The sequence below is a fragment of the Nylanderia fulva genome, unplaced genomic scaffold (genome assembly GCF_048542155.1).
Source record: "Nylanderia fulva isolate GAGA-0341 unplaced genomic scaffold, ASM4854215v1 Scaffold9, whole genome shotgun sequence".
NCBI lineage: Eukaryota > Metazoa > Arthropoda > Insecta > Hymenoptera > Formicidae > Nylanderia > Nylanderia fulva.
Window position 1 is genome coordinate 871,016 of NW_028191026.1, and position 23,427 is coordinate 894,442.

The 23,427-nt window shown below is 34.5% G+C and overlaps 8 protein-coding genes across 12 annotated transcripts; 5 read left to right on the forward strand and 3 right to left on the reverse strand.

Moving 5' to 3' along the window:
• Positions 1 to 426: 426 nt before the first annotated feature.
• Positions 427 to 4,038, forward strand: LOC114946486 (uncharacterized). Of its 2 annotated transcripts, none has more exons than XM_029323000.2 (5): positions 427 to 1,150; positions 1,332 to 1,495; positions 1,638 to 1,942; positions 2,015 to 2,783; positions 3,313 to 4,038. In XM_029323000.2, exons 1-5 carry the CDS (start codon positions 1,113 to 1,115, stop codon positions 3,435 to 3,437), a joined length of 1,401 nt encoding a protein of 466 aa, XP_029178833.2. In that variant the 5' UTR covers positions 427 to 1,112; the 3' UTR covers positions 3,438 to 4,038. The 2 variants fall into 2 exon arrangements, with proteins under 2 accessions (XP_029178833.2, XP_029178835.2); XM_029323002.2 differs by having other exon boundaries at positions 428 to 911.
• A 114-nt stretch (positions 4,039 to 4,152) lies between these two features.
• On the reverse strand, positions 4,153 to 7,945 carry LOC114946671 (ATP-binding cassette sub-family F member 3). The gene is made up of 9 exons (XM_029323314.2): positions 7,740 to 7,945; positions 7,556 to 7,661; positions 7,167 to 7,353; positions 6,610 to 6,953; positions 6,028 to 6,526; positions 5,608 to 5,831; positions 5,169 to 5,524; positions 4,877 to 5,097; positions 4,153 to 4,769 (listed from the first exon to the last, which is right to left on the reverse strand). Exons 1-9 carry the CDS (start codon positions 7,810 to 7,812, stop codon positions 4,623 to 4,625), a joined length of 2,157 nt encoding a protein of 718 aa, XP_029179147.2. The 5' UTR covers positions 7,813 to 7,945; the 3' UTR covers positions 4,153 to 4,622.
• Positions 7,946 to 8,195: 250 nt separating this feature from the next.
• On the forward strand, positions 8,196 to 11,298 carry LOC114946673 (uncharacterized). Its single transcript, XM_029323316.2, has 3 exons — positions 8,196 to 8,924; positions 9,144 to 10,674; positions 10,757 to 11,298. The coding sequence occupies exons 1-2, from the start codon at positions 8,700 to 8,702 to the stop codon at positions 9,714 to 9,716; spliced, it is 798 nt and encodes a 265-aa protein (XP_029179149.1). The 5' UTR covers positions 8,196 to 8,699; the 3' UTR covers positions 9,717 to 10,674; positions 10,757 to 11,298.
• On the forward strand, positions 10,453 to 14,548 carry LOC114946672 (galactose mutarotase). 3 transcript variants are annotated; one of them, XM_029323315.2, is made up of 5 exons: positions 10,453 to 10,511; positions 12,664 to 12,866; positions 13,030 to 13,400; positions 13,681 to 14,103; positions 14,351 to 14,548. In XM_029323315.2, exons 1-5 carry the CDS (start codon positions 10,501 to 10,503, stop codon positions 14,429 to 14,431), a joined length of 1,089 nt encoding a protein of 362 aa, XP_029179148.2. In that variant the 5' UTR covers positions 10,453 to 10,500; the 3' UTR covers positions 14,432 to 14,548. The 3 variants fall into 3 exon arrangements, with proteins under 3 accessions (XP_029179148.2, XP_085345926.1, XP_085345927.1); XM_085489800.1 differs by lacking the exon at positions 10,453 to 10,511 and adding an exon at positions 11,756 to 11,961; XM_085489801.1 differs by lacking the exon at positions 10,453 to 10,511 and adding an exon at positions 12,353 to 12,549.
• On the reverse strand, positions 12,150 to 15,208 carry LOC114946675 (small integral membrane protein 12-A). Of its 2 annotated transcripts, XR_014926422.1 has the most exons (4): positions 15,125 to 15,208; positions 14,667 to 14,932; positions 14,330 to 14,444; positions 12,150 to 14,202 (listed from the first exon to the last, which is right to left on the reverse strand). XR_014926422.1 is itself a non-coding variant. In XM_029323318.2 (3 exons), the coding sequence occupies exon 2, from the start codon at positions 14,910 to 14,912 to the stop codon at positions 14,667 to 14,669; it is 246 nt and encodes an 81-aa protein (XP_029179151.2). In that variant the 5' UTR covers positions 14,913 to 14,932; positions 15,125 to 15,208; the 3' UTR covers positions 14,256 to 14,444. The 2 variants fall into 2 exon arrangements, 1 of the variants encoding a protein (XP_029179151.2); XM_029323318.2 differs by lacking the exon at positions 12,150 to 14,202 and having other exon boundaries at positions 14,256 to 14,444.
• Positions 15,209 to 15,222: 14 nt separating this feature from the next.
• Positions 15,223 to 16,228, forward strand: LOC114946674 (protein FAM32A-like). The gene is made up of 3 exons (XM_029323317.2): positions 15,223 to 15,400; positions 15,531 to 15,663; positions 15,756 to 16,228. The coding sequence occupies exons 1-3, from the start codon at positions 15,312 to 15,314 to the stop codon at positions 15,876 to 15,878; spliced, it is 345 nt and encodes a 114-aa protein (XP_029179150.2). The 5' UTR covers positions 15,223 to 15,311; the 3' UTR covers positions 15,879 to 16,228.
• On the reverse strand, positions 15,674 to 20,107 carry udt (protein undicht). Its single transcript, XM_029322933.2, has 9 exons — positions 19,951 to 20,107; positions 19,312 to 19,581; positions 19,063 to 19,220; positions 18,773 to 18,920; positions 18,241 to 18,667; positions 17,928 to 18,082; positions 17,610 to 17,849; positions 17,300 to 17,532; positions 15,674 to 17,212 (listed from the first exon to the last, which is right to left on the reverse strand). Exons 1-9 carry the CDS (start codon positions 20,000 to 20,002, stop codon positions 17,036 to 17,038), a joined length of 1,860 nt encoding a protein of 619 aa, XP_029178766.2. The 5' UTR covers positions 20,003 to 20,107; the 3' UTR covers positions 15,674 to 17,035.
• A 400-nt stretch (positions 20,108 to 20,507) lies between these two features.
• Positions 20,508 to 23,053, forward strand: Ost48 (dolichyl-diphosphooligosaccharide--protein glycosyltransferase non-catalytic subunit Ost48). Its single transcript, XM_029322916.1, has 3 exons — positions 20,508 to 20,703; positions 21,215 to 21,841; positions 22,043 to 23,053. The coding sequence occupies exons 1-3, from the start codon at positions 20,571 to 20,573 to the stop codon at positions 22,585 to 22,587; spliced, it is 1,305 nt and encodes a 434-aa protein (XP_029178749.1). The 5' UTR covers positions 20,508 to 20,570; the 3' UTR covers positions 22,588 to 23,053.
• Positions 23,054 to 23,427: the final 374 nt, after the last annotated feature.

Below are 23,427 nucleotides of genomic sequence, written 5' to 3' on the forward strand. Positions count from 1 at the left end.
CAAGATAAAACAGATTCCTATTTTACCTTCCGAGAGTCAAGAAACTTTGAACAGTCGGTAAAACAGTATCTCCTGGTAATTTTATTGAAAATCGGAAATTTTCAAAGGTTTTTCTAAAAATAAAAGAACCCATGTGCACAGTGAACGAACACATCTGAAAGAGCACATGTGTGCGAAAAGCAATGTTGTTTCCGCAAGAAAATGTGAGTTACATATATATAAATGTATAATATATTTTACGCTCCTTTTCGTGTGATAATTAATTTACCGTTCCTTCAATTCATCCTGTCATTTTTTTCTTTTTTTTTCATACTCAATCGCGCACGTGTGTTCATGCATGAATTTATATATCGATTTATATATCATTTAAATTTCTATAAAAAAAGAGAGAAAGAGAGGAGCGGATGAACACTTGAACAAATCCTTTATCTCTCACCCACGATTGTCTCTCAAACCGCGCGCTCGATACACCTTATCAGTGACGTGTCTCTTTAAATGCGCGCCTCTTCCTCTCTTTCTCTCTTTCGCTCGCCTGTCGCTCGCGCGAGATCAACGCGGATCACGTCGCCCGACGAGGACTCGAATCCGCGATACGACGAAGTCGTGACCATTCGTGGCTGTTCGCGACGGGACCCCCAACCTCGTCCGTGATGACGCCATGATCTACGTCGTCGTGTCACAGCGCGGACCGTAGACAGCGGGATCCATCCGCCACCAGAGAGCGGTTCCCTTTCTTCTTTTTTTTTTTCCTCCTTAATAATTATGAGTGTCATTGGCCGGGAATCCTAACCACCGGGACGCGGAAATACGGAAGGCGACCCGCGGTGAATCGTCCGCGTCGAGCACGTCCGTGTATTATCGACGAGATTATCGAGGAGGCGGTGTGGAGATAAAAACGGCGCTTTATTAAGGTGTGTTCTCGCCCCGCGCGAGAAATGTCCGTCGAGCGCGACGTGAACGTCTCGGAAGAGTAATCTCGCTCTTCAGGGATAATCGTCAACGTTTGCGCCGGGTCGACCCGGAGGTCGACCCCGCCTCGTACTTCTGGATACTTTTTTCACCTGCCTGCAAACGGGCGAGATTCCTTCCCCCTCTCGTCCGCCCGCGCGCGAATGACACATCCCGATGGGACGATCCAAAATCGTAAATCGTAAATATAATGGCCGACGAATTGAAAGGAAATATAGATTTGCCCGTAGAAAAGTGTTGTCTTGTCCTAGAGAAACATGTTTGACGTTTTGCATCTTTGTGGGAACGATATTCTAATAATTTCGTATCGTGTCTTTTCTTCTCTTTTAATGTGCGCTACACCTTTGACATTTCCATTGCAGGAGGATAATAAGAATGTCTGTGCCACCTCCGCCACCGCCTCCACAGGTTGCTGCTTCTGGGCCACCGGTGGCAGACAACAGAAACTTATTGTTACAGTCCATAAGGGCAGGTAAAACTTTGAAGAAGACTGTTACTGTGGATAAGAGCGCACCTGCTATTGCTGGTAAATCTATTTTACAAAGAGTAAACTAGTAAGATGCAAGATTGAATCGTGTAAAACATGTTGAATTCTTCAATAAAAGTATATCGTTATATATAAAGTGAAAAAGGTATAGGAAATAACAATAAGTATTCGTTTCACACAGGTAAAATTAAGGGCGAATCAAAGAGCCCTTCATTAAGTAGTAATAATAGGACTAATACTTCTAATGCAGCGGTAAGTAGCAGTAGTAATGGTGGACCCATGCCACTGGGTGGTTTATTTGCGGGTGGTATGCCAAAATTAAAACCTACGGGACTAAGAGGAAACATGACCGAGAAAGAGGGACAAAGTGTAAATGTAAATAACTCTAGCTTTCTTCATTCGTCGCCTGGATCCTCTCATAGTATAAAACGCGGTCCACCTCCAGTTCCACCACCAGCTGCTCAGAAACCACAGATATTCAGTCAGGTAAAGAAACAGCTGTCTAATTGATCTGCGTCTCTAGTTGTCAAGTCACTGTGTAATTTCAATATCGCGCAGGGACAAAGTACCATGGATTCCACGACGAGCAATTCGGATACGATGCCCAGATTATTCGCGAAATCAGCCGCCGTGCCTAAACCAGTGCCGTCGTCTAGTCTGTCGAAACCGTCGCCGCCGCCGAAGAAGCTGAACCTGACGAGTAACGTGGCTAGCGTGGCGAGGGCGCAGAGCATGCGACTTCCGCGCTCGTCTCCGGTTCTGGTGACGACAACACCATCTTCCTTGCATCAGTCGCAGGATTGTCTGCACGAGAGTATCATGCCGCAACCAGCAGCGAGACCTACAGTGAATCGGGTTCTCAGGCCACCGATAACGAGACCTCCGTCGCCGCCGATTTCGCGGACGTCGAGCTTCGTGCCTGCGACAAAGCCGCCGTCGCCACCGCCGTCAACTTCCCGGTCCACGAATACGAGACCGTCGTCCCCGCCACCGCCACCAACGACGACGCGATCCTCGAGCACGATGCCCGTAATGAGGGCAGCGCCGCCGCCGCCGTCGAGGGTCACAGTCACTGCACCTTGCATACCACCTCCTCCGCCACCGCTTCCTCATCGTCCAGCTCCCACGCATCAGAGATTAGCACCGCCGCCACCTCCGCCCCCGACTCCTCCTACGAGGAGTCTTTCGGTGCGCAACGGCAGCGGTCAAGCCGTGGCGAGCTCCGTTGACCTGGAGATGCGATTCGCTGAGATGTTTCATACAGCATCTAGCTTACCACCTCCGGAACCGTTTAAAGGCTTCGTCAAAGTCTACAGTAGCAGGAATGGTAAGATGGGGGGAGACGAGAAAATTGATCCTTGGTTCTCATCATAAAATATAGTGCACTTCTGATGTAGATAATAATGTGATAAAAGTAGATGCTTTTTCATTCTAGATTTAGATGCACAATGCCGCACATCTAAACGCATCCTAATAAATATATTACACGTTATATTTTAACATGCTCTCATAACGTGCATATATTACTTAAATACATTGATACACATGTGATTATTATTTATATACAATACATAAAATGACACCATTTTTTTTTATATGTTTCAAGGTTTTTTTTTAAGGTTTCTTTCAAAGAACTAATTTCTATCGACGTTACTCCTCATGTATTATGTTCCTGCAAAAAACACAACATATCAAGACATAAGCATGTATGACAGAGACAGTTTGCATTGATTTTATAATATAAAAATATATTAAATCAAGTTGCATGCTACTTGTATTTTTACGAATATACAAATTCATCATTATTTTATTGTCACGAGAGACGGTAAATAATAGTGATGTTTCAAAAATTACAGCAGCAAAGCAACAAGCTCCAGCTCCACCTCTTCAACCATCTTCTACCCCTAGTTCACTGCATTCGTTGAATACTTCGTCTGGGAATAAACAGTGGCAACAAAATGCGACTTCTTTGGCATATTGAAAATACAGTCTGTGTATACTTAAATCATTGCTTTACGCACTGATTATTGTTTAAAAACTTCTAAATGCTGCCACACAATAAAATGTTAAATTAAGTACGTGTGAGAAGAATGAATCGGTAAAGCACAAGCGTTTGAGAGAGAATGATATCCTGAATTTGCGAGCCCAGTTATACAATAAAAATGTTTTAGACAATATTTTCTGTACAGTTTATCTTAGGAAAATCTATTTAATATAGATTATACTTATATATATATATATATATACAAATCGTTAGAAACTCTAGGCCTTGTTAACAGAGAAATCTAAAAGAGATTAAAACTAAAGGCACATTTATTTTCATTTTAAAAACATATTCATTTAGCCTTCTTAATTTTACATACTGTATTATACTTCTCTTATATACTTCTATGTAAAATTATAACAGATATATCATCAAAATCATTAATTTACGACTCACTGTGTATTGTATCATTATCAATATATAATGATTTCTCACTTCTTATATATTGATAGTTACTTATTTAAACATTATATACAAAGGCCAAAATATAAGGTTGTAACTTATTTTTCAATACTAATAAACAATTACAACAGCAAAATTTGTCGATTTAATAATAATTATATTAATATACTATATAATTTTTAAAATGCAATTTTTCATATGTAGGATAGTAAGTGATTAATATATTTTCAAGTAAAATATAAAACGTCACTTATCTAACAATATCTTTTATTGTTTTTTATAATAGAATAATGTTAAGTGTGAAAATGTCCAAATTCAGATTGCGTATCGCAATCATATTGCAATCGAATAGCATGTTTGCTCAGCAGGATTAAAAAAAAATGAATATAATGCACTTAATAAATTTAAGAAAATAAATGCATTCTGTAATTATCAAAAAGGGAAAACAGACACTTGTCAACTAGACGAATAAATTGTACATGTAAATAATCAATGATTGCTATATTTAATCTGTTTTACGAGAAAAGCATCTAAGAAATAAATAAGACACCTTTGGCGATGTCCAGAGAAAAAAAATTAAATATTACAATAAAACGATATTAGCCGCAAGCTGATTTTAAATCGGCGATATTCCTCTAAATTTTTCACAATAATGTATTTACTCTGTGTGAGACAACGCAAGATTACGAGACAGTATCACATTAGACAAAATTTAATTTCTTATAATTCAAGCTCCCTCTCGATGATCCTGCGATATTCATCGAAACCTTCTTCAATGCATCGAACGGATCCTTCTCCACAAACCCACAATTCTGTACAAACCATCTGAATTAAACGTTCATCATGCGACACCAATATTACACCAGCCTGCAACAATAAAACGATAATATAATGATAAAAACTGACATCATATATATCCAATAAACATATTTGAAATTGAAATTATAGTTAACGTATAAATAAAAATGGCACACCTGGCAGTTGTTGAGAGCTTTACCCAAGGCTTCAATCGATTCGATATCGAGATGATTCGTGGGTTCGTCGAGCACCAGAAAATTAGGCATTGCCGCACACATTAAGGCGAACGCCACTCTGGACTTTTGTCCTCCCGAAAGAGAATTTATGGTTTGCAAAGCCAAATTGCCACTTATCCCGAAACTTCCGAGCATTCGCCTGTACTCCTCGATTGGTTTGCCTGATGAAGCATAAATAGCAATCATTAACGGGTCCTAAGATAGAGAACATGCTCGCATCAGAAATACATACCAGGAAAGTGCGTTTGTAACAATTCAACGGGACAGACGCGCATGTCCAGTTGATCGACGTGATGCTGACTGAAGTATCCAAACTTCAGATTACGGTGTACATGCACCGTACCTCGTGTCGGACTTAAAGCTCCTGTGATAATCTTCAAGAGAGTAGTCTTGCCCGCACCGTTTTCCCCGACGATACAGATCCGCGACTGCAGACCGGCAGTAAGGTTCACATTGCTAAACACCAAGTCACCTTCGTTGTAGCTAAAAGAGACTTCGTTAAGTTGTAGTATCGGTGGACTCAGTGGCTCGACATCCGGGAAATTGAGAGTTACTTCGCTCTCCTTCTCCATCGGCTTCAAATCAGGTCTGTTAATCAAGTTTGTTCAAAGTTAAATTTTGACTTTTTAGTCTTCAAATTAGTTGCACGTTCAAAAATCATTACTACTTACAATTTCTCCAACATCTTTATCTTGCTTTGTACACTGGACGCGCGATTCGCATTGTACCGGAACCTGTCAATAAATTCCTGTACATGCGCTCTCTTCGCCTGCTGAGCCTCATATTCTCGTTGCTGATTTCTTTCGCGTTCACCTTTCGTTTTCACGAATTGCTCGTAATTACCGCGGTACGCCTCAATTTTCTGTCCACGTAAGTACAAAATATCAGTGGGGACCTGTAGGGAAGGAATAGAAACACAAGAGAATTAATGATATATATAAATATATTTACAATAAAAATATTTAATTAATCAAATTAAATTTTATCATGTAATCTACAAAGAAAATAACTAGTGTCAGAATAAAACGATATATTAAGCTTTTCTTTCTCTTTTTCTTCTTTTTAATAAATGGAAACGTAAATATATTTACCGTATCCAAGAACTTTCGATCGTGCGATACTACAAGTAATGTTTTCGGCCATGTTTGTAGATACTTCTCCAACCAGAGAATCGCTTTGATGTCAAGCATGTTCGTTGGTTCATCGAGCAACAATAGATCTGGTTTAGAGAATAGAGCTCTCGCGAGGGCCAACCTCATTCGCCAACCGCCAGAAAACGCTTTGGTTGGCCAGGATTGTCTTTCCACAGTGAATCCAAGTCCTGACAGGATCGCACTTGCTCTAGCTGGTGCCTTGTCTACTTCGGCTAACTGCATCGCTTCGTACACCCGCGCCAATTCCTCGCCTAACGCATCGCCCGTCTTGGAACCATCCTTCTCTATAGCTGCCTGTAATTTCGTCTCCTGACTGAGCAACGCACTTCGCTCTTGATCACATTCCAAGACGGACTCCAACGCAGACGTATCATCGCCGGCTACCTCCTGCTCGACGTGCAACACTCGCACATGTAATGGTATCCTGAGCTGTTTGCTAAATCCATCGACATTTATCCATTATTAATAATCCAGAAATCTGACTATTTGAATGACTAAACAATGATCTTATCTCCATACCTCGATATCATCCGAAGCAAGGTGGTTTTGCCAAGTCCGTTTCTACCTATCAGACCGTACCGTCTGCCAAACGCGAGCATTAAATCAGCACCATGTAATAATACTCTATCACCATATGCAACATCAAAGTTCTCTATCCTGATGTCCTGGGCTTTGTTCACTCCACCTTTAGTCTCCATTCGACTGTCTTTTTTACTTGTCATTTGGCTCGCGCTAGCTGCACTTTCAGCTAGATGATTGGCAGTGTTAATGCGAGATGATGATCCCTGCTCATTTACAATTCGTTTCTCCTGCTTCTGTTGCAACTTTGCCTCAGCCTTTTCTAGTTTCTTAGCATCTACTTTCTGTTGTTTTAATAATAAAAAATGTAATTTATATGAATAATAATCTTATATGAATCTAATCTAATTAAATACAAAAGTAAAGATATAAGTATCAACATGAATAATCTTATATAAAATGTATTAATAAGTTAATAATTATATCATTCAATTATATATTATTTAGAATAAAGATTTATATATATATATATATATATATATATATATATGTATTACCATTGCATCATCTCTAGTCGTGACCCATATACTCTTAATCTGCTCAACTTGCGATTCTAATGTAGCAGCCAGAGAACCCAGATGCACCGGAGCATTTAATACTTTATTAACACCATTTTTTCTCCTGTCTATATCATCATCATTTGAACTACCTTTTAATATTTCCAATAATTTGACACATATTTGCCTGTAAAAAAAAATAAAATATGATAAGCTTTAAGTTACGTCAATTGCATTAACAAAAAAAAAGGAAAGAAAAAATTAACGACTCTTGCGATTGCGGTAACATGATGTAATGAACGGAAATACTATACGATTTCCGTTCAGACAATTAACAGGTAGTTTCGTTAACGAATTAAAGAATGACAAATGCGAACACATTTACAGACCTAACCTCGTTTTCTGATTTGTCCGCTACCTCATGCAAAACCTGCCCAATCGCCTCGTACACCTCGTCGCCATCCTCGAAGTCATCCTTGGAACTATCCAGGATACCTACGTACACACGTCAACGATAGAGCTGCGAACTATTATCGGTGCAAGTTATCCTTAGGTTATCTCACCGAAACGTACCTTCAACGTATTGATACAGATCGTCGTCTATCGTCGGGAATTGACTACGAATATATTCGCCGCAGGTCGCCATAATTAAGGTACTTAAGTAAAAAAAAATTCGTAATCCTAATCGGGAAGAAAGAGCCACGCCAGAGCGAATTTCGCTGCCCTTGACAGGCGAGCCGTCAAATTCCCACCGAGCAATGTGGAGATGGAGGCACCGAATCTCGCGCATGCGCAGTGACGTCAGCTTTAGCAGACGCTATTAAACTTCAGTCACGTGCGAGAATTAATAAGTCGATAATCGATTATGGACCTATCGATTATCGACCTATCGATTTTCAAAACCGGCCTTCACGTCGGTAGATCAAGAAGATGTTGAAACAATGTTTTCGGAGAGATGTTAAAAAATATTTTCTCAACGTCATCGATCCTCTATTCGCGCGACCGTAATTTTTCCGCGTTTTACCTCTAACAATCGAGATATATCTCGCTCGTAACGTCTATCTTTTTAGCGCGGCAAACGATCTCGGTGGTAGCCGCCATCTTGTAGCTGTCAAAAGTAAGTGATTCTCGCCTAATGATGCTGGACGAGGAGTCGCGTTTTTCTTCTGCGAATCGTCGCGTTTCCCTCTCGCGAACATCGTCGTTTCGCGTGATGTCACGCACTGCGTCTGTCAATTTGTAAGTCAACTTCGACGAAATAATTACGAATCTGCGACGAATCTTCTCCCCCATTGCAAAATAATGCCTGACAATAGTCGGGTTGGACGAGCCGTTTAGGCCGCGGATGTTACCCGAGACGTGAAATGCTCTCGCTGACGGCAGACGCGCGCTTCTGCTGAGAAGAGGATACATTCACCGAAGGAGAGGAACGAGATCGCGCTGGCGGAGACTCGCGGAAACCGAGATACGGAGACGACGGACGACGTCCCGGAGTCGAATGTCGTCGGGGAGCGGTTGTGCGACACGACGAAGATGGACGAGCGCGAGATTCTTTCTCTACCGTCCTTTTCCTCTTCCAACCCGGTGAAGGTGAATAAGGAACGTCCGCGAAAAAAGCTCTGGCGTAACGCGGTCCAGGTAGTGGCTAGTGACGACTCGAGCGAAGACTCCGACGGCCATGAATGTGCTTTCTTTCCGGCTAAGCGACACTGTAGCACGCAGTTGTCCGAAGTCAACGAGACACATAATTCGGACAAGGTAATTATCGCAGGAATATCTATTCTGAACGTTCCTTTCTTATTACAATATTGCATTTATTAATTAATACTAATTACACGAGCATCATTCCCACCTGTCGATGTATATAACTTTAGTTTTACACATTATCAATACTTTTGAATGAATAATATTAAGTATATTATATCGTATAAGAGATAATTATAAAGAGGTATATGAAAAATAATTATTGTTTTATAGGAACAACATACAACTGCAAACACAGAGACAACAACTAATAATGTAGGGAATATTGAATATGATGATATCATATACCAAATACAGATTGAAGAGAAGCTTAAATTATGGCAAGCTTTTCAAGAGGAAGAAGGATCCATGGACAATAGTGTCAACGAGGTTTTGGCTTACTATAGAATGATGCCTCCACTGATGCACCCTCCTCTTCTGGAAGAGGATTCGGTTGGTTCAAGACTTCATTTATCGTACAGAGGGAATGATATGGAAGACACAGCAGTGACGATGGCGATTCGCAATCACGGCTTAGTCCAATCGGTCGAGCTTGCTGTTGAGCCACATTATTATCGTAAACGCTTAGGTGTAGATTGTTCCTTTTCGTCCGTGTTCAAATGTATGTATGAACTCAAGGACTTTCCTTATGAAACTGTCTACAGCAATGTAGAAACGGGAAGATGCAATGCGCTGGATGCGGATAAAGTATATGAATGTGATCAGCCAGAAGATTTCTTGGAACGTGCTGTAGGGGAAGCGATTAAGAAGAAGGGTCTGAGTGCTTTAAGTGTGGATTACGGTTGAATATGTTGGTTAATATACCCTTCTCTCCCCATTCCTTTGATGTATTTATATAATAACATAGTATATCTAATTGTTGTGCTCTGTAAACCTATCGCGGTTTTATTTTATAGTTAATTTTTATCGTACGAGTTATAAATGTATTTTACAAGCAGTAATCTTTTGAAACATTTTATACTCAAATGTATACATTCCGATGTAACAGATATCAATCATGTGATTTGAGATCTATTTTATTCAAGGATAACTACTATGATTGCTTTTTCGATTATTAATCTGTTTAATAGCCAACTATTAATAGTATTGATACTATATTAATTATATTTTCATATATGTACTATATGTGGAAGTATAATTGTATATAATATATATTATATATACATATATTATAAATCAAAGTATAGCTTTGTAAACAATACATATTTCAGAAGTATAACTGCTATTTTGATTGAAGTAAAAAATTTATTTTAATCAAAGAGACGCACATGTTTCTTCTCTTTACTGAACTTGTATGCTTTTTCCCTAATGCATATTAATTACATATAAGACCTATTTATATTTCTGTTAAATATGATATAGTTGCAAAATGAAAAAGAAAAGATGCAAAGAGAAATTGTATTGTAAAGAATAAGGTTGACACGAGAATTCTTGCTGTTTAAATTGCGCGGGTTTAATTAGTAACTAAAAAAGGCGCATCTTAGATTGGCAGCACGAATCATGTTGATAGTTGGTAGTAAAACAAGTTACTAGCATCAGTAAAAATAATCTCCAAATTTGTCGAACGTTGATGAGTGATGTGTATGTTTCGTTTCGATATCCAATTAATTAATTAATTAACGCTCTCATTAACATTCCATAATTTTACATTATGGCCAATTCATCATTTTCGTCATCCGTATATTCCTTTAACGAGCAATTTACGAAGGAGCAGGAAATAGCACTTTACAGTAGCATAAACATGGTAGTAGTTATGCAAAATTTATGTTTACATATAAATTACGTCTTGCTGAGATATACTTTGCCTATTTTTAAATCTGTTACAGAATCTAGAAGCGATTCAAAAAGCTACGCAAAATATTAATGTACAATTTAAAAAGGTACAAGAAGATATGCATGTCACAAATGCCTTGATAAATGCAATTGAAACAAAAAGTCCAACAGGGAATGCGGATTAAGGCTTCCCAAGGAAATTCCATTTATGAAAACCCAAACAATGCAAAAGTATATTTCAGCAATACTAAAGAAATTGTACAATAAATTCACAATTTTCCAAACTGTAGATTTGAGAATGAATAGTATTATATGGAGATTAACTAAATAAGAAAGATTCTCTAGTAATTAAGAAATTTTATTCTGTTAATGCATTGTGAGAACGAATCTATAATAGAAATCTATAGTATCAGAGAAAATGCTTATTTATTAAGATTAAAATTGCATTTTTGTAAAAAAAACCCAAGATAAAATAATAGAAATATTTGAAAAGTTTATATTTCTGTAAAAGCATCTAATGTCAAAAATCTGCAAAAATTATGTAAATTTATATATGATACAAATTATATCAAATAAAAAATATTAATTTTCTGAATTATTTGTTTATTTTAATATAAGAATGGAATGAGGCAAAAAATGATAGATAAGGTAATTAGATAACTTTAACATTAATCATTATTCTCAAATGTAAATAATTTATAACGTTTATGACAAATTTTTTTATATATTTTATAAATCGTATAATCTCTAAATTGTTTTTCTTTCTCTATATACACACACATCACAGTTTGAACAAATGTCTTGGGAATATTAAATATGACCTTGTATCTTCATTACATTCTATTCGAGTGATGTAAACTACCATGCCAGATGTTTCACATTTATAAAAATCATGATGTAATAAGAAAAACACTTTAATGTCTAAATTAATGTCATTGTGTTTTTTTAATGTCTTAATTAATGTCATTATGTGTTTTTTTAATGTCTTATTATATCATGATAAAAATAAAGAATATTTCCATATGTAACATGTGGTCCGAAAAATGTTTTAGAAAAACACTTCGCGTGGGATTTCATCAATATAAAGTGCTTGTTGTCTGTTAAAAGTTCATTGTGTACGATAAAATCCACGAATAAACTATCTCTATATACAATAACGTATCATTTCTTAATTCAATAACGAAAAAATTCGAAATTATTAATTAACAATGTTTGTGCGCTGTTTTTTCTTATATTTAATTCTTCCTTCCTGGTTTAGGTAAGAATAAAACGTCTTTTTTATTCTATTTCTTCTATTTCTCAATATAACTTAAATTTAAAATAAAAATTTAAACAGCTTAATCTTTCTTCGAATAATCTTATTAGAGATTGCTTTGAAAATTAAAGATTAGTTTCGTATAATCGTAAATCGTTTTTTAACCAACTGTAAAAAATGAACACTAAGAATATAAAGGATTCTTCATATATTCAAGCAAAATTAAAAAATAATTATATATATATACAATAAAATTAAAAAAGATATTAATACTTTCTCTGGATATGCACAGTCTGTTATAAGCATCGCATGTTATATCACGCTATACTTATTACATAATACAGATTTACGTTTTCAAGATAAGATGATATGTTTTTGATACAATATATAATTTTATGACGTTCTGCGGACGTCTGGATGATACACAATCCTTCATAACAACACGTACCTTTGACTTTACTGATAAGGATATATTAAGCATTCTTAGCGAGCAGTGCTCACATTTTAGCTCATCTTCGTGATCAAACATATCTGACTAGAAAATCGAATCTTGCATTTACAAATCGAAGTGAATAAACATTGTCAATAAACGTACGTCGAGATTTTATCCCGTTTTAAAAAGAGAAACCAAACAATTCACGATTAATTTCAATACTCGTATTGTGTTTTATAAAAATATGCTATGTTAAACTTGTCTTTACTCAGGGCTATCATGACAATGCAAAGATCCATCACAATGGTAAAATGGGGTTCCGTGAATGGTCAGGAGATTCAGAAGTACACCTTGACAAACTCCAATAATCAAGAAGTCGATGTTGTGACGTATGGTGCGACAATAACTGCCATCAGAACTCCGGATAAAGAGGGTAACATAGCAGATGTCGTGCTCGGTCACGACAACGTTGAAGGTAATCCAATAATGAAATAATATTCAATGAAATATTTGACATATCAATCTAATCGATCTCATTATAAGGTTTGTTCTTTGAAAAAAGCTTAAGAATCAAAGAAATGAGTTTAAAACTCGAAAGACAAGTGATAAGTTTGATTAAACATTGTAACATTTTTCAGGATATCAGTCGTCGAGTAATCCGTACTTCGGTGCCACCATCGGACGTGTTGCAAATCGCATTGGCAAGGCAACTTTTGTCATAGATGGTCAGACTTATCATGTATCGAAGAATATAGGTGAGAACAGCCTTCATGGTGGTACTCATGGTTGGAGCATGAAGGTCTGGAATGCCTCGATCAATCATGATCGTGTAATTATGACCTTGATCAGCCCGGATGATGACGAGGGTTATCCAGGAAGAGTAATAGCACAAGTTACCTTCCAGCTAACAGATGATGGAGAGCTGCACATACATATGACAGCTAAGTCATCTGACAAAGCAACGCCGATCAATTTGACAAATCATAGCTACTTCAATCTCGCTGGACATGTGTGTAGTATATTACTTATCTTCCCTTTGATGCAAGAAATAGTTTCCATCTTCAAGAAAACTCTATTGCATTGTTTCTCTCTATTCAAAGACTGGAACAAGATAGAAAAAGCGCCAATAAATGCTGCAACTTTTGAAATAGTTTTATGTGAAGAACTCTTATTCATCAGAAAAATATTGAGATTAGACTGTAATTGTTTCATGTCTCAAATAATAATTGCTTGTTTACATTATTAAACAATGAATCAGAAAGTTATTATATCTAACGTTTCTTTTTTAGACTACAAACGCAACGGAATTATATAAACACGTATTCACCTTGAATGCGGATCGCTGGACTGTTACGGACTCGGAAAGCATTCCAACTGGCGAAATTCGATCGGTTGAAAATAGCGTGATGGATTTGAGAGATGCGACCACGCTTGGCAATGTTATTGATAAGGTGCCAGGCGGTGGTTACGATTATAATTTCTGTTTGCCAGAACCGTACGATTACAAGAGAAGTCTCGTCGCTAAAGTACTGCATCCGGTCTCGGGACGCAGCTTAGAGGTGTACTCGAATCAGCCGGGTGTTCAATTTTATACAGCTAATTTTCTGCCCGAGAGGAATGAAACGGGTATCCTTGGCAAGAACGGAGCGCGGTATTTCAAACATGGAGCTTTTTGTTTGGAGACGCAAAATTATCCCGACGCCGTAAATCATGTAAGTTTCTTTCAAAATTAGTTGTAGATGTTGATAATTGGTCACGAATAATTGCACCAATCTTATCGCATTATTAATCTCATTATATTGTGATATAAACTATGAACAGAAATAAACAAAGATAACAGTATTCGTAATAAAAATACAGAAAATTGAATTTCAATTTATGCTAATTCCATTCATAAATGTAATTTACTAAAATCAACTATGATTGATGATTACATACTAATTTTATGATTTTTTACAGGCAAACTTTCCAAACAGTATTCTGCGACCATGTGCAACATACAATCACATTGTTATATATAAATTTGGAGTGAAAGTTTGATGCATTTTGATATCTGTAAATTAAAGAAAAATTAAAACAAATATCACATACTAAAAGACCTTGGGTACTCTTGTTATCCTATTGTTAATTATAAAATAAAATTCTATACCAAATTTACTAATGTGTCTCTTTGTGTATAATTTAAGTTAAAAACACTTTATTCAAACTTTCTGCAAATATATTATTATTACTAGCTTTTATATAAATAAATAACAAATTATTATAAAGTATATACCTAACTAGACAACGATGGTGAAAGATTAACTTCTAAAGGATTATGTTTCTTTTGGGTAACCGAGGGATCTATATTTTCTCTTAATAATCTCTCTTGCCGTTGTTGCTTGATTGCTGCTGTTGGTGGTGTATAACGATCAGATACCCATTCCTCTATATTGTATCCGACAAATCCAATAATACCCACAAAAGGAAGCGTAAGATATTTACCAAACTGACCAAAAGCTCTCACTACTAAGGGCCACATTTTTTCTAAGTACACGTAAACTGCAATAAAAATAGAATCAGTTTATTTTTCAGGCAAAGATGCAAATAATTTATATATAAAAATATATACACTTGTGGATGCGTGTATAAATATATAATATAAATATCAATTTAAAAATATTACAACATAAAAATATGTAATACGATAAAAAATAGCTCGATATTAAATATAAATATAAAAATTAAATATACTTAAGAAAATATCTTGTAGAGGTTATGTGAACTCTCAACAGGCCGGTAACGTAATAATCATTTTTGTTTTAACGCATGCGCAGATTTCTGCTTTATTCTGCGCTGCTGCGCATGCGTGCGACAATTTTTCTCAAGCGTCACAACATATTTCGTTTGTTGTGTTCTAATAAATTTTTATCAATTCACGATGCCTGCGACAAACGAAGAAGAGGATCCGTACGCACATTGTGCAAAGGGAGCTTTAAAATTGAGGAGTGATCAAACAGTCAGCAAAAAGTAAGTATTCTTTTTTTCTTGAGTTTGATGTTTATTGATTCGATTGAATGAGGTTAGGTTTATTGTCATTTTTGTTCTTTTTTTTTTATTAAAAATAGCATATATTTAAAATTACCTTTATATTTCGCAGGAAAAAGAACAAAGATGGTAAAAAGAAAAAATTGGTGGAGGTTTCCAAAATCATTGAGGAGAAAAAACCTGAAAAAACAGAGGTGATACGAACAAAAGCAGAGTTGGCTTTTCAGAAAATGCAAGAAAAAATGGTAAGACACATAATATTTATTAATATTTATTGTATTAATAAATAATTTGATTTTGGGAATTCTTAATACTAACATATTGTAAAAATTTGCAGCAAACTGAAAGGATCAAACAGAAAGCCTCCAAGACACATAAACAACGAGTGGAGGAATTTAATCGACATCTGGATAGTTTAACCGAACACTTTGACATACCTAAAGTGAGCTGGACAAAATAAATTTCGACATGTCTCTCAATTATATGTATATATATATCATGAATTAGTTTTAAATTATGCTAAGAATATAACATTATATATAATTATGACATTATTTTAATTCTTAAATACACACATTAAGCAAGTTTTTTTTTATATATTCCTGGTTTTTTGTTCTTAAAAACCTCGCATAAAATTTGTATTAAATTTTTAAAGTTTAAAAAAGGCTTATCGAGAAAAAAGTATTAATATATATTGTTCAACATTATAATATTTATGTGTATATTTAAAGATTAATTAAATTTTATTATTATATTATGTATATGTATACATACTTATAAATATAAAAAAAATATAAAAAATTATACTTATACTAGATATTATTTATAAAATGTATTTCAATGCAATATATATCTATATAATAAAATGCTTTCTGTTTCACACACAATACACATGAAATAAGAGAATTGTTTATTTCATAATAGTGACAATTTTATTTTTTGCATCTTTTTCATCTTAAATCAATGAATAAATAGTATAGATAAAAAATACATTTATATAATTAAAATATATAAAACACATATATATATAACATATATAAAAATGTAGACAATTTTGAAAATATTTATAGATAGTTGTAATTTTTTACTTAAATTCCAGAAAATCTAAAACATTCCATTTCATTTCTCTTTCAAATAGTTTCTCTCAAAAACACTGTCAAATAGTAAAAATTACTATCATTAAAAGATCTTTTTATAATAAGAGAATATTATATTTCAATCCCCTTTCTATTAGACAATAAAAATAATCTCATCAAATCCTGCTTGTGATTTTTTGTCCTATTCATAAAATGAATAATGTGCGAATCAGAATGCACTTGTTTTACATTAGAGATTCTTTGTGGACGGATTTCGCGCGGACATTAAGATATCTACATTATATATTACCTATTTATATAAGAATAAGGCAGTAAGTGTTAAAGGCACATATACAACCATAGTTACAAAATGGACGGAATATATATATATATATAATGCCAGTGCAAAATAGATCAATTGTTTAAACTTAATATTTATCTTAAATATTTATCGAGCTACGAGAATTTTATGAGAATTAATGAACGCGTTTGAACCTCAAAGAAAATTAGTTTTACGTACTATAAAATGCTATATCGATCTCTACTCTCTACTATAAAATGCTATTACTAATGGTATGATAAATAAGAATAAGAAACAACTATTTTTATTACCGCCACTTCCGAAATGGAAGACGTTGACAAAGTTTTCCGTTTGTACCCAAGGATTACTCCCATCGTCGAAATACATCGGACATCGATCACGTTCTCGCTCGTATTCCTATTAATTAATAATATGTTGGCAAGTCTTATTTCGAATTGTGTTGTTTGTTGCTTTATTATTTTGAGGATGTTTCTTCCTTCTTACCTGCAATTCCAATGCAACTGCGGCACCTTCTGTGTAATTTTGACTCGACACATCTTGTTTGAGATCACAGAATGGACCAATAGCCTGAGACAAGAGAACTCTATTCAAATCAGCCCTTTGATACACCCAACAACGATATTTGCTAAAGGGATCCAGTTCGTCATAAGTTATTAGATATGATTTTAAATTCTCCTTCCAAAATCCAATACATTTCATCACATAATCCGGATCACCTGTAAAAATGTGATATTATAAATATGTAAATAGAATTATATGTATTAGCTGTATATCAAATAATTATGGAACTTACTGTAAATGTCAACTGGTTTTCCCAAGTGATCTACAGATAAACAATAAGTCTCATCAATAGCAATTTCCTTTTGATCGGTACTGCAAACTGAGAAGTCGGAAATATTTTGTTTGCAATAAATATTTGGACGTGGAGATTTAGTGACGCCGCCTAAAATCCTTGTCTCAAAGAGAACATCACCCTTTTGATGGAACATATATTTGCCTGCTATCGGGCAGCGCACCGGAACAGGATTTTTCGCTAATAAAATAAAGAAATAATGTAATACAATCTACTATTAAAAAAGCAAGGAAAAACCCTTGCAATTTATATAATTACCTAAAAACAGATCATGTTTCCAAGCTTCTTTATTGGGAAATTGAACCCAAGAACACACTGTATGAAAATTATCTTTTATCACAGCCACTCCACGTCGATATCTGATAACATTATGATGTCGTCGTACAAAATCAAAACAAACATAGTCTTTTTGGCTGAAAATACATTCAATATTTATATAAATGTATATTTTTACAAAACATGTGTAAGAATATTTTTACTTGTTGATTTTACACAAATATATAAATATATTTTTCTTATAAAATATTTAATTAAAAAGATTTATATATGTAATATATATAATAAATATTACCATCCATCGACAGTCAATCTCGCCATCATTACTCTCGAGTCCCTTTGTTCACGGCAGACGTAAATCGTTCGACGATAACGTCCTTGGTCTGGATACCAAGTCTCAATAATATGCGTTTCGTTGATGAAGATATCTGCATCGATATTAGCAGTGTTGATCCAATTCCCAGACATATCCTCGGGCAAACGACAACCCGGTTCAACTACCTCGGCCTTAACCGGAGTAATTCGCAAACGTTCGGGACTTTTCTCGACAGTTTTAAGAGTATTACACTCCGCGGTAATCGATACACCGATATACAAATCGTCGTCTCGATTCTTTAAAAAGCATCTATATTTCTCGTCCTTTCGAGATTCTTTTGTATTCGCTACTGCAAAGAAGTGATTCTTGTCCACAAACCAATCACCTAAACAACTATATTCTACCACTGAAACATTTTAAATATCAATATATTTCTTGCTATAAAAAATCTCAAAATATATATATTTTGTGAATATATATTGTAAATTATAGAAAAGAAAAACTCTATTACATCCATCAAAAGTTCCTTTCATTCCAGGGCAACTCTTGTAAGTAATATTGAATTTTTGATTAGTTATAAGAAATTGAGTTCCTGCAGTCTGACAAGACTTTATTTGCGCATCTGGATGATTACACTCTCCTGTAAATCTAAATCGATTCTAAAATAAGAAATATAAAGCATGTACATTACAAAGTTATATATGTACAACTGTTACACATATACACATTAAAACTACATATTACTAATAAAACATTATTGATATTAATTAATAAAACAGTATAGAATATTCATTATCTTACTTGATAAGCAAACTGCCAAACTCCTTCCAGAGAAGATCTACAGTTTACAGGCACATAATTTTCAGAGAATAATGTTATTAACTGCTGATTTGCATTTAAACCTCTGCAAACATTATCCACAGTGGGTTCAACGCCATTGGGTAAGTTTACACAGCTTACTGTAAAAGTACAAATAAATACATTTGTAGATTATATATTTTACATATTATTTTTGCATATAATAATTTTCATTAGCATAGAGTGACTTGCCTTCAAGTTTTTCCAGGACGTTTACAGTTCTAACAATAAGTTTCACGCAATGATAACAGCTGTCGTACATGACTGGAGTATTAGAATCACGAAATACAAACGTATAATTAACAAGAAATTCGTCTACCATATTTACACATATGCCCCTCCCAGTCATACTGTTAGCATTTATTTCTGTTAAGGTATTCCTGCCATTTTCCCATGAAAACCAAGATCCTCTGATAACCAATGGAATGTGACAACCTCCTGCATTCTGAGCTCTGACAGCAACTGTCAAATGTCATTTCATGTCTTAATCATACAATATTTCAAAATTTATATAAAGTAATGTAATAAATGTATCTTCTATACAATATACACATATATCTTATAAATAAAATAATTTAAGTAAAATATTTGTATAAATTCTCATAGTGTGCCTATGTTATAATTATTCAAATTAACTTTGATTTACCCTAAATCTGATTTAAAAATATACAATTTGAATATAAAAGAACAGAATATAAATGTATAATATTATAAAATAAAGGAAAATTAAATTTTTAGAGCTTAATAAACAAAAATATCAAAAGTACATTAATTCTTGTGCTGAACCTATAAACGTATATTTTCTATTTCAAGGAAATTGGATAAACTTACCATGCCAGATGAGGCATGTTACGAGCAGGAATATACAAGACCAACGTTTCATTATATTAGATCATTTAAAAAAATAAAAATTACGTAAAAGATGAAAAATTACAATGCAATGTTGATTATGAACTGATTTGAGGAGAACCTAAACACACGCCCAAATTCATTAGATGCGATTTCGATGAAACCGCTCATATGACACATTCCTTAAGACATTATCGCAAAGGATGCGTATTCGCAGATCATTGACCAATGCGATTGTGCTTACGTCACAGGATAATGGCGTCTAGAATCCCTAGAAATAACTAATAATTATTTAATAATAAATAATAGTTATTAATATCAATTAATTATTAATAATTATAATTATAAATAATAATAAATAATAAAAATTATTATTTATAATTAATAATTATTTCAAGAAACTCTAATGGCGTCAAAGACAAATTTTATTAGAAAGTTTAACTAGCCAATAGAAGAAGATGTGCTACGTCAGAGAGAAAAAAGTAACTGGGGTTAAAGTCCCCTAGGAAATTTAAATGATGTTTTTGAGAACGCGCCACTTCCGAAGAGCCGACGTTGACGTGTCTCGTGGCAGAATTTCTTCTGTCACAAAGTGCTGTACAATGAGGGTGATAAATAGGTTAATTTGTCTGCTTTTCGTGTTTGCCGGTGCAAACGCCGGTGGTCCGACTCTCGTTTTACTGGATAACCTTGCAATTAAAGAGACACACTCGATATTTTTCAAGACATTACAGGGTATTCATTATCACTTTTATCTTTCTAATTAGTCACAAATATTCGGCCGCCAGCGGCTTCCCTCAGTAGCGATTTTTACAATTTTGCAAGCATTATTGTACTTTCAAAATACCAGCTGCGTCTCTCTAAACATTGAATTAATAATTAAAAACGAATCTTTTGTGTATTTCAAGTTTTTGTTTGAATTTAGTAATCATGTCAGAACGTACTGCTGATATTGATTATCAAGAGATTTACATTGTATAACATAAAATTTGAGTACATTATGTAACATCTTTAATTAATTAATTAAATTATAATTTTATTTAAAAACTAACAAGCCAGTATACTAATCACAATATAAATATATTTATATATTTTATCAATTATTGATTCAATACATGTTGGTAAATTTTGTTCTTATTCTCACTCTTGTTAGAAGATTGAATATGAATATAATTGATAGACTACTAAATAATTAAATATTTAATATTTTTTTATTACTAAATATTTTTGAATTATTATGTTACAGATAGTGGCTATGTATTAACTTTCAAATCAGCTGATGATGCAAATCTGCAGCTCTCCAAGTATGGTGAATATTTATATGAACATCTAATAATATTTGCACCCACAGTTGAAGAATTTGGTGGTGCTTTGAGTGTGGAAGCAATAACAGAATTCATCGATGGTGGTGGAAATGTTTTGATTGCTGGCTCCTCACAATCTGGTGATGCTTTGCATGAACTAGCCTCAGAATGTGGCTTGGAAATAGATGAGGAAGGTTCCACTGTGATCGATCATATGAATTACGATGTTTCTGATAATGGTCAGCATACCACTATAGTAGCAGATCCAGCTAATTTGATAGATGCTTCAGTCATTGTTGGAAGCAAAGACATCCCTCCATTGCTCTATCAGGGAACTGGGCTAATTGCTGATTCGGATAATCCTTTAATTTTACGTCTATTATCAGCATCCACTTCAGCATATACCTACAATCCAGACCAAGTGATTAAAGAGTATCCACACGGTGTTGGTAAAAATACTTTGTTGATAGCAGCTTTACAGGCAAGGAATAATGCCAGAGTTTTATTCTCGGGTTCGATATTTTTCTTCAGCGATGAGGCATTCACCAGCCCTATTCAAAAGGGACAAGGTAAAAAAAATAATAATAATATATAGAATAGAGATTATCAGTTACAATTTTTTCTATAATTATCAAAAGTAATTATTTAATATTTTGAAATTATCGAAAACAAAGAGTTTTATTTATTTATCCATTAAAATCTTCAATTCAGTATAACTTTGATATCTCTATTAAATTAAATATTTTTAAATCAATATCAATTCCTTGCAGGTGGTCAGAGATACGAGAAATCTGGAAATCAGATAGTAGCCAAGGCCATGGCGCAGTGGGTATTTAAAGAGAACGGCGTCATACGCGTGTCGGCTGTTCACCATCATCGAGTTGGCGAGTCGCAGCCTCCAGCTGCATACACAATCATGGACGACGTGGTGTATTCGATCAATGTCGAACGACTGTCAGGAGGCAAGTGGGTGCCCTATGAGACGAATGATCTGCAGCTGGAATTTGTGCGAATTGATCCATTCGTCCGTATGACCATGAAACCTGTAGGAAACGGACGTTATGAAGGCAGGTTCAAGATTCCCGATGTATACGGGGTGTACCAGTTCAAAGTGGACTACAAGCGCATCGGTTTGACCCATCTCTACAGCACTACCCAAGTGTCTGTGCGTCCGCTGCAACACACGCAGTACGAACGCTTTATACCTAGTGCGTTCCCATATTACATAAGCGCGTTCTCGATGATGGGTGGCGTGTTTCTGTTCTCTCTTGTGTTTCTCCACTACAAAGACGATATGAAATCCAAGTCTGAGTGATTTATTAATGTTTTGATGTTCGTAAATATTGTTTGTCTCTTTTTGTCTTTTGATATTTGTTTTCAAAGACCATAGTATCACTTCTTTTTTTTTAACGTGACACTAGAATAAATTAAAGATAAAAGTTAAATTTTTAAAGTCGATATATTACTCTTTACACTTTGGAGTAAACTGTTATACTAATTTCAATATAGACATTCTCTTTCAATGCAGTACTGAATGAATAGTATATACTGTGTTGCAAAAATTGTATTTCTACATGTTAAGATTTTACACAGTGCTTCTATAAAAAAAATAGCAATTAAAAAAAACTTGCACACAGTTTACGTTTATCTCGATATTTCTTTAAAGATTAGAGCACTGTTTTTCTATGTATATAAAATACTTTATAATAGATCTTTTGTATGTAATATTAAGAATTTGTAATAACTGCTGTGGAGCAAATAAACATTATTTGATCAATTAATTATTATATTATGTACAATAGAAATCAGTTTATGATTAAATTATTTAATATTAAATATTAACAATTTTTTCATTATGTAATTTATATTTTTTTCATTTGTTAGTATGTATTGAAAATTCTTCTAATATAAACATGAACAATCAATTGTACTAGGGATATATTTAGGGATTTTCGAAACTGAAGGTTTCCGCTATGAAAACCCTACCATTCTCGTGTTCGACCAATCAAACGAGTCTCAAAAATGGCGGGCTTTTTGCGCATGCGCCATGTGGCAGCAGCGAAGGGGAAGTGCGATTTTCGTGAACTTAATAATGCGAAAAAGGCGATTTAAATAAATAAATGTAATAATTTTTATATTAGTATTGATATTATTT